The sequence below is a fragment of the Marmota monax genome, unplaced genomic scaffold (genome assembly GCF_021218885.2).
Source record: "Marmota monax isolate L192 unplaced genomic scaffold, Marmota_monax_Labrador192_F-V1.1 WCK01_AAM20220418_F8-fsc00012, whole genome shotgun sequence".
NCBI classification, from domain to species: domain Eukaryota; kingdom Metazoa; phylum Chordata; class Mammalia; order Rodentia; family Sciuridae; genus Marmota; species Marmota monax.
This window is the reverse complement of record NW_026695227.1, coordinates 33,025,484-33,034,614: the sequence shown is the minus strand read 5'-3', so window position 1 is coordinate 33,034,614 and position 9,131 is coordinate 33,025,484. Positions and strand designations below refer to the sequence as shown.

Genomic DNA, 9,131 nt, shown 5'->3' with positions numbered 1-9,131 from the left:
GAGGAAATCTGTGGCAGGGTCCACCTATCAATCACAGCAAGGCCCACCTATCATAGCAGGGCCCACCTATTAATCCCAGCAAGTTCCACCTATCCATCACAGCAGGGCCTACCTATTAGGCACAGCAAGCCACACCTATCAATCACAGCAAGTCCCAGCTATTGTAGCAGGGCCCAGTCACTTCCAAGACAGCAGGTTTGATTCGCTACAATTAGTTTATTGGAGGCACAGAATGAGACAGACAAACGTGCAGGAAGGCAGCTGAGTCACTGGCTTTGTAGAAGTTTCTGCAGGCAGCCCAGGAAGGAGGTACTCTCCCTCCCTCCCTTGGCCAGGTCCCTCACAGAGTTACAGGAAAACCAGCAACAATGTTCATTCCCATTTGCATTTCCAGGTGAAAGCACCTGAGCAACCTCCTGGAAAGGGCAGAAAGGGAGATTCTGGGACCGGCCCTGTTCCTCCAAGCTCTGGAGAAGGGGGTCAGGCAGGACCAATGAATCCAGCAAAAAACAAACGGCGGAAGAAAAGGATGAATCCTTGGGACAACAAACTACTGGGAAAGGTTACAGAAAGAGACCAAGGCGCCGCCCCTGCCTCCCGGGGCTCAGGGCGCCCAGAGGGGAGCAGGCGGGGACTAAGTGTACGGTGTACACATCAGACAACCAACCGGCTCGGGGAGGCCGGCAGTGGGTGGTGCGTTCCGGTTGCGCGAGGTCCTGGCTGGGCAGAGGGTGACGGTGGCCTTCGATTGTAGCTTCCATTGTAGGTGGCCTCCTAGCACTTCCTACAGCCGCCGCTGCAGGCGCCGGCCCCGGCGCAGGGGGCGCAGGCGTTGGGGGTGCCCACCACCACGTTGCCGCTGCAGGGGGCGCTGCAAACTCTGGTGTTGACAGCAGGGGAAGTACCGGAGACACAAAGATCGCCACAGGCGACGCCACCGCGGGAGCTGCTGACGCCTGCATGGGGGAGAACAGGGAGTCACGCGTCAGGCACAGCTCCAGCCAGGTGGCTTTGCAGCGAGCGCGATGCCCCCTCCCCAAAGGTTCGGGCCTCCCTAGCTGGAGAAAGGGGAGGGCTCGGACTACTTACATACGTTCACGGCGCCAACGCCCTCACACAGCCTGTTGGGAGATGAAAAGTTGACAGGTCAGTACCGCAGGAAAGGCTCCGCGATCAGCAACCAGGTGCAAGGTGTGATTCGTGGGCCTCCCTTTGGGGACTTGCCAGGGGAAAGGAGTAAGAAACCAGCAAGGGGAGCCCCAGATCCCCGTCACCACGTGGGTGCTGGAGTCGGCCTGCAAGAACCTGCAGTCCACTGCCTGCTGCTTATTAACTATGCATTGTGAGTTTTAACCTTTCTGGGCCTAGGTTTCCTCATCAGGAAAATCGACTCCCATACATGCAAAGCTTAGTACCCAGCACGCAGTGAGCACTTAAGAACTCTTCCCTGCAGCAGTTTCTAGGTTCTGATTTTTGTAAATGTATTTGAGGGGGGGACAGACAACCTCCCACCCAAATAAACAATTATGGGACAAAACTCAAAGGAAAAGATTAAGCTCTAGTTCTGAGAGTCTCTCCTTAAGAGGCTGGAGCTGTAGAGCTGTCCTCTAGCCATGGGCAGTCTGAATGACCAAAGGATCTTTTCCCCTACCTCCATCCCCACCTCCAGGGCAGGCCAAAAACAAAACTCCTGAGAGTAAGTCAAACCTGCCACAAGGGACAGATCCTGCTCTTGGTCTACCTCAGCCCCAGGCTATAATGGAAGACCATTTTGGAGTATTTTATTATGATTACAGTAGGTAAGCAAAGTTTGAAGGGATTTCCTGCTGAAGCAGGCTTTAGGAAATAAATCAGAATTCCCAGGGCTAGGGCAAGAATTAGGCAGGACCAGGCTAGGTAAGAGCCGTAATCCTGAATGACACAAAAACCAGGACTGCGAAAGAGGGAGTGCCATTCAAGGAAGATGACCCGAGGATAAGTTAGACTCTCAGGAACAGACATCACCCTACATATACACAACTCTGAATTCAGATATATAAAAGTCGTCAATCCCATATCACAGCCTAGGTAAGCATGACATTCAGATGGGGCTAGATCACACTCAAAGGACTTACACAGGTTTCCTGTCCAGCTGCAGGTTGGTGAGGTGTGGTAACGGAGGTGGAGAGGTGCTGGGAGTGTGAGGGACATGGCATGCTGAGAGCCCAAGCATGATTGGGGGAGTAAAGAGTTATGGGACCCACCTCTGCTCCTCGCCCTCCAGCAGGCGCCTGTAGGTGGCGATCTCGATGTCCAGGCCCAGCTTGGAGTTCATCACCTCCTGGTACTCCTTGAGCAGGCAGGCCATGTCCTGCTTGGCCTTCTGCAGGGCGCCCTCCAGCTCAGCCAGCTTGCAGCGGGCGTCGCTCAGGGCCGCCTCACCCTGCTGCTCAGACTGGGTCACTGCCGTCTCCAGCTTGTTGTTCTAGAGACCCAGAGGAGAACAGGGGAGGTTATGGTCCCTGAGTGTGTGTATATGTCATTGCCTGGATGTACCCAGGGTCTCCTCACAGCTGGGAACAGCCCAGAAACAGGCCCTCTTGCCTTGTTCACCTGGATCACCCAGATTGACCACGCTGGGGACCTGGTCAGGCAGATGGGCTGCAGAATGAGTGGTGAGGCCCACATAGGGCACAGCCTGGCTGTGTGGCACTGGGCAGGGCCCAGCCCCCCTGCTGTTGGGCACAGAGAGCCATACCTGGCACTTGGCATTCTCAATCTCAGCCGTGAGCCTCTGGATGATGCGGTTCAGCTCGTTGATCTCCTCCCTGGTGCGGCGCAGGGTCTCCCCGTGCCTGATCACTGTGGCCTTCATCTCCTCGCACTGGGGGAGGCAGACATGCTCTGAGGCTCAGCATGGGCCACCCTGAGCCTGTGCAACCAGCCAGCCAGCCCTGCCCTGGCCCCAACCTCAGAGCTGTCTGTCCTCCCCTCACCACCTCAGGGCATCAGAGTCCCCAGGCAAAAGAGGCCTTGTTCATAGAGTACGCTTTCCCTCCCACTGCCCCATGCACAAGGCAGGGGTCCTGAGCCCCTCACCTTGCTGCGGTACCAGGACTCGGCCTCAGCGCGGCTGCGGTTGGCAATGTCATCATACTGAGCCTTGATCTCAGCCACGATGCAGTCCATGTTCAGGTCTCGGCTGTTGTCCATCTTGACGATGACTGAGGTGTCAGAGATGTGGGACTGGAGAATGCGGATCTCCTGCAGGAGGAGCATGGGGACATGTCAGAGGCTCCTTGAGACCAGAGCCCAACCCAGCACACCAGTGCCCAACTTCTCAGACTCCCTTGGCCCCCAGACTCTGCCTGATCACACAATCCAGCCTGGAGCCCCAGACACAAATCCCTGTCCACCCTTCCACCTCCCTCTAGCCCTCTGCCCAGCCTAGCGACCCTCACCTCCTCATACAGTCGCCTCAGGAAGTCGATCTCCTGGGTCAGCGCCTCTGCGTTGGCCTCCAGGTCTGACTTGCGCAGGTAGGCGCAGTCCACATCCTGGGAAGATGGGGGGTTGAGCTCAGAGGGTCCCTGAAGACTGTGCCTCCAAATTACTCTCTCCTCTTACCCCTTCCATTCACACCAGGGGAGAAGGATCCCTACTGTCTCTACCACCAAGCCATCTCCTGCCTTCTGACTCTCCCCAGATGCACCCAGCAACTTCCTCGACTGTGACAACAAACCTTTGGTGCCTTGGACATGGCCCACCTGCCTGGCAGGACCCCTCCCACCTCTCCTGTAGGAAGCTTGCCCAGGGGACCCCTCAGTTCTGCCACCTGGTCCTTCCCTAGCCCCCAGTAGTCTCCCAAGTAGCCCCCTGACCACTCCCGGTCCTACTGCATCATCCCTAGACTCTGGGGTCAGATCTTTGCTTTTGTCATCAGACTTTCAGCATGCCAACAGACCACACCACCCCCAACAGGCAGACTAAACTCCTGGACTCCAGGGGACCCCAGCCACAGACCTCCTAGGCACCCAGAGGTCAACACAGCCACCCCCTCGCCCCAGGGCAGGTGCGAGGGGTCATTTCCCTTGTCACAGCCCTAGGTGTGCCATTTGATGGTCTGCCTCTCTAGCAACTGCCCATCCTGATGTGGAGAGGTCACTGCACCCACCCTGAGGTTGAGCCCCCATGGTGACCCCAAAAGAGTCTGCCCCGAAATCCCCCATGGCTCTGCTTCCCTCAGCCATGCGACTCACCTTCTTCAGAGCCACAAACTCATTCTCAGCTGTGGCCCTCAGAGAAACTTCCTCCTCATACCTGAGATGGGAGAGAGGGGAGGTGAGGGCAGGGCAGTGTCCACAGACCCCACCCCACAGGCCAGCCAGGGGCTGGGGAGGGAAGCCCACACCGCTGGCCCCAGCCGCCCTGCCAAGTCCTTGCTGGTTGGAGTTGGGGTTTCTGGGATCCTCTCTCCACTCTGAGTTGGGGATGGAGAGGGCTCCTGTGGGACCTTCCAGTCCCAGTGCCAAGGCTGCACTGAGGTCCCCTCAGGAGGCAGAGAAGGGAGTGGACACTGTGGCCTCTGGGGTACTGCAGCCAGCACCCTCTGCCATGGTGTCAATCCTAGCTCTGCTGTGAGGTGTCATAGACCCAGAGGAACTCAGAACTGAGCACCAAGGCAGGGGGCCACCTAGTGTGGCCTCAGAGGATGAAAGGCTGAGGTGGGTGCAGAGCACTCCAGGCCTCAGGGCTGCTCTCAGGCAGGTGTGGACGGTCACAGCTCCATGAACAGGTCCTGCACTCCCTCAGTCTGCGCTGGGCCACACACCCTCCCTGGGCATTCTCATCATCTGTGCCAAGGGCTCTCCCAAAGCCAGTCTGTGCGGGAAGGGACACCAGAGCAGCCCCACTCACTTCTTCTTGTAGCCCTCCAGCACCTCCCGCACGTGGTTGAGCTCTGAGGCCAGTCTCCCGCTGTCGGCCTCTGCACACTCGGCCTCCCGCCTCAGGGTCTCGATGTAGCCCTCGAACAGGGGCTCCAGGTTGCTCTCGCAGCACTTGCGGTTCTGGTAGAACTGCAGCTTGGTCTCCAGCAGCTTGTTCTGCTGCTCCAGGAAGCGCACCTGCCATTCGGGGTGGTGGAGAGGATGGATCAGGGGTCAGCCAGCTCTTGGCATGGGGGTGATTGTTTGAAGGGGCCTCTGACCCTGGAGCTCACCAGAGGTCAGGCAGAGGTGGGCCCTGAGAACAGGACAACTTCTCCCTTTCCTGTTCCTGATCTGTGGTGGGAACCAGGGGCTGATGTGGATATGTGCCTGTTCTCATGTGAGCCCAGTTCCCCATCCAGATGGATCCAAGGGACAAATGTCAGGGGCCAGGTTCAGGGCTCAGCACCCCTACTCTGAAGGCAGTGAGGCTGGAGCTCTCAGCCAGCGCCCCACATTCAGACCCCATCATGGGGTTCTGGTGGTGGGCATCATAGAGCTGATGCCAGGCCATCTAGGACAGAGCTGGGCTATCCTGCCCTCCCCCACTTCCTCTGGCAGACATACCTCCCTGCCCCAGCATCCAGCCCTCAGCTGGGGCTGCCCAGTGCCCTAGACCAACAGCAGCTGCTGCATTCCTCCACAAGCTGAGTAGCTTGTACCTGAGCAGCCCGTCCTCTCTCTCTCTCTCTTTTTTTTTTTTACAATTGAGTCTTTCTGGCTCTGGAGTGCCTGCATAGGTCTGGAGTGCCTGTCTGTGTATGCCTCTCCCATCAGACTGTGATCTCGGTGAAACCGAACTCTTTCTGCCTCTGCCTCTCCCCTCAATGCCCAGGCCTGGCTGTGCACCTGTGTTAGGCATCAGGAAGGGTGCGATCCAGGACACCCACCTTGTCAATGAAGGCAGCGAACCTGCTGTTGAGACCCTTGATCTGCTCTTTCTCCTCGTGCTTCACGCACTGCGCGTTGGGGTCGATCTCCAGGTTGAGGGGCGTGAGCAGGCTCTCGTTGACGGACACGGAGGTGATGCAGGGTGGGCTGGGTCCGCACACGCCGCCAGAGCGGTAGCCAAAGCTGCGGCCGCAGGAGCCAGAGCGGAAGGCTCCGCAGACACTTTGGCTGCCGAAGCCTCCGGTGAGGCCGCGGTAGCAGGAGATGCCGCGGTAGGGGGCGGCGGTGATGCAGCAGCGGCCTGGCCGGGGCCCGCAGGCCGAGGCGCAGCTGAAGGCACGGCCACAGTAGGATCCACAAGTCATGGTGCTTTGGCGGGAGACGGGAGGCTCTGACGTTGGAGACGTCCAAATGGAGGGTGCAGTGGACGTGGATTCAATTGTTTGCCTTTTCCACCTCTGTTGGCCTTTTATATATCCGCGGAGCCTGGCTGACCACGTGGTTGGGGACTATTAGATGCCTTTATAGGCTTGGGTTGTTAAGCTACTGTGGCTCTCCCCTAAATGTGCTTAATTGGTGCCCATGTTTATGGTCCTTTGCCCTAAACTGCACAATTTTCTTCTTCAAAGGGCCAGCTCACCCCCACACGCACACCCCAGCCTTCTAATACACAGAAATTGAGAGGTTGAGAGACGTGGGGAGCACTGATTCAGGCTGGAAAGAGGGGCCAGGGTGGAGCTGGGGCTCAGATTAGCTGCTTTTTTTTTTGGGGGGGGGGGGGTAGTGAGGTCGGTGCCGCTGTCCATGGTGCTGATCTGACCGGCTCAGAAAGATTGGGCCAGCACATCAGATGATGTAGAACCTGGGGTGTGCTTGATGGTCTCCCTGACCCAGATGGTCCCTTTCTGCACCCCAAAATCCCCACATTTACAACAGTATCTAACTTAGTCTCTCACACAGGAACCCAACGCCTTCACACCTGCTCCCAAATCCTTCCCTATACCTGTCAAAACCTCTCTCTCCCCCCTCTCTCTCATCTCTCCCTTCCTTCCATCCTTCCCTCACCTCTCACTTCCCTCCCTCTCACTGTCTCTCCACTCACTGGCTGCCATCCCTCCACCTGTCCTCAGGTACTCATCTGCACCTTCGCTCATCCTCACAGGAACATACGTGTGTACAGGCTCTTAGGCCATCTGGCCAGTCTATGCCATAAGGAGGCATGCCTTCCCTTGGGGTCTTCCACAAGGTCTCGGGGGAACACAGTGGCTCACTGATCCCAGGAGTACCCAGTTATTTCCACCAAGGCTTCGAGCAATGACCAAATATCTACATTTCACTGCAGGCCTCTGTGTTTCCTCCAAGGTCTGAGTGAGCCCTACTTCTACATACCATTGCATACCATTGGCTCAGAATACTAAACCCCATAGAGCTATCTGGTCCAGCCCCCACCTCACTCCCTGAATCCTGCTACTCTCCATGTTCTGCCCTCCTGAATGCCCCTCCATGCACAGCAGTTTGTCATTAACCTTGACAGGTGTCAGAAGAGATCCAAATTGCTGCCCATCCAGTGTGGACCTGAACTTCCAATGACTGAGTAGGGGCCAAGGCACTTTCCTGACTAGCCCTGGGGGCAGGACAAGGAGTAAGTCACTTCACTCTTCTGGGAAGTGGGTTAAGGCTTTGCCATGCACTGGACATTTACAGAGATGTGTACATACTGTACAATTTTCTTTTTCTTCAGAGCACTATGCATATGGGTTTTTTTGTTTAAGAGGCAATTTGTGGGGCTGGGGTGTAGCTCAGTGATAGAGCACTTGCCTAACACATGTGAGACACTGGGTTCGATCCTCAGCACCACATAAAAATAAATAAATTAAATAAAGGTATGAAAAAGATGCAATTGGCTCTGGGGCAGTGTTTTGTTTGTCTTATTTATTTATTTATGTAGAGTTCATGTTGTGACCCACCAATGAGAGCAACCAGAATTTTATTTTAATGAACTAAATTTTTTATTTTAATGAACTAGATGAAACAACATCAAATAAAATAGAATAGAACAATATCAAAGTGCTTTATATTGCTTCCTGTGTAACTCTTGTTCCATAGTCTCTGGGTTTCAATTGTGTGTGTGTGTATGTGTGTGTGTGTGTACACTCAGTCACTGTGTAAATGAGGATAATAATAGTGCCCACCTCATAAAGTTGTTGTGGGGATGAAAGGAATCTGTCTGTGCAGAGCTCTTAGAACTGAGCCAAACGTACTCCAAGTGTGCAATCATTTTTGTTTTTGTTGCTGCTGCTGCTGCTGCTGCTGCTGCGGCCATGTTGGCATATTTGATGGATTCACCCACCCACATTCCTAAGCCATCTATGGTCAGTTAACATCAATGATGCCTGTTTTTAAGTACTAGTAAGAGGACTGAATGCAGTAATGTATGGGCGATGCTTAACACGACACCTGGCACAAAGAAAGTATTCAGTGAATATTGTCTACTGTCATTCTACCACTTGGGCCTGTCCAAGGGGCAGAAAAAACTGAAACCTTTTACTGTATTCATTTCCCATATCCTGGGAAAGAGCCCAAATGCCCCTCCTCCAATCCCCAGTCCAGACTGAATGCCTCAGTGAGGCCCTTTGAGAATTTATCACCCTAACCAAGAAAAAAATGTCATTCATCCCTGGACAACCACACTAGTCGAAAAGAAGTTTGGTTAATCTGAAAATCCAGTAATTGGTGAATAATTCATAGATTGTATTTATTATGTGACCTTAACTGACTATCAGCAAACCTCAGTCATGAATCAAAAATGTCATGCTCACTCATCTTGACCCCCAAACCTCCTGATCTGTGGGTAGCCAGGGGATACCAGGGGGCTGAGAGTGGAAGGTGCCCTTGATAATCCATCCAAGTATAATGAAACGCCAAGGAGAGCAGGAGAAGGTCAACTCCCACTGCAGCTGGACAAATGGAAGTTGGAGTTGAGGAAGAACTTCCGAGAAGCTCCAAAAAGAGTTTGTACTTAGGGAAACTTTCTATCAAAGAAAACATCCCTGCCGGGCTGGCCATCTTGTTGAAGAAGATATGTCAAACAAAAAAACCTTGCTATCTGGACATCAGTCCCTTCCTTCAGCCCAAGTGGACTTTGTGCCTGGAAAAAAAAAATGAGTAAAGTGGAGAATTTTTATCATTAGGAAGTCCTTGTTCAGAGCTCCCGTAAGTCCAGCCTTTCTAGTGCAGCCTGTTGTGAGGTGGATTCCCCAAAATGGAGGATTG

The 9,131-nt window shown here is 54.5% G+C and overlaps 1 protein-coding gene across 1 annotated transcript; it reads right to left on the bottom strand.

Moving 5' to 3' along the window:
• Positions 1-205: 205 nt before the first annotated feature.
• On the bottom strand, positions 206-6,294 carry LOC124086999 (keratin, type II cuticular Hb6). Its single transcript, XM_046435574.2, has 9 exons — positions 5,858-6,294; positions 4,897-5,105; positions 4,239-4,299; positions 3,441-3,536; positions 3,079-3,243; positions 2,738-2,863; positions 2,244-2,464; positions 1,090-1,121; positions 206-956 (listed from the first exon to the last, which is right to left on the bottom strand). Exons 1-9 carry the CDS (start codon positions 6,221-6,223, stop codon positions 775-777), a joined length of 1,458 nt encoding a protein of 485 aa, XP_046291530.1. The 5' UTR covers positions 6,224-6,294; the 3' UTR covers positions 206-774.
• Between the last annotated feature and the right edge of the window lie 2,837 nt (positions 6,295-9,131).

Bases quoted from the DNA above. Each gene is read 5' to 3' on its own strand.
- LOC124086999 (XM_046435574.2), bottom strand. From the start codon at position 6,223: ATGACTTGTGGATCCTACTGTGGCCGTGCCTTCAGCTGCGCCTCGGCC. The intron at 4,300-4,896 runs GTGAGTGGGGCT...CTCCCATCTCAG, and splicing joins CTGGAGGGCTACAAGAAGAA to GTATGAGGAGGAAGTTTCTC. The intron at 1,122-2,243 runs GTGGGTCCCATA...ATCTCCCAACAG, and splicing joins CTGGAGGGCGAGGAGCAGAG to GCTGTGTGAGGGCGTTGGCG.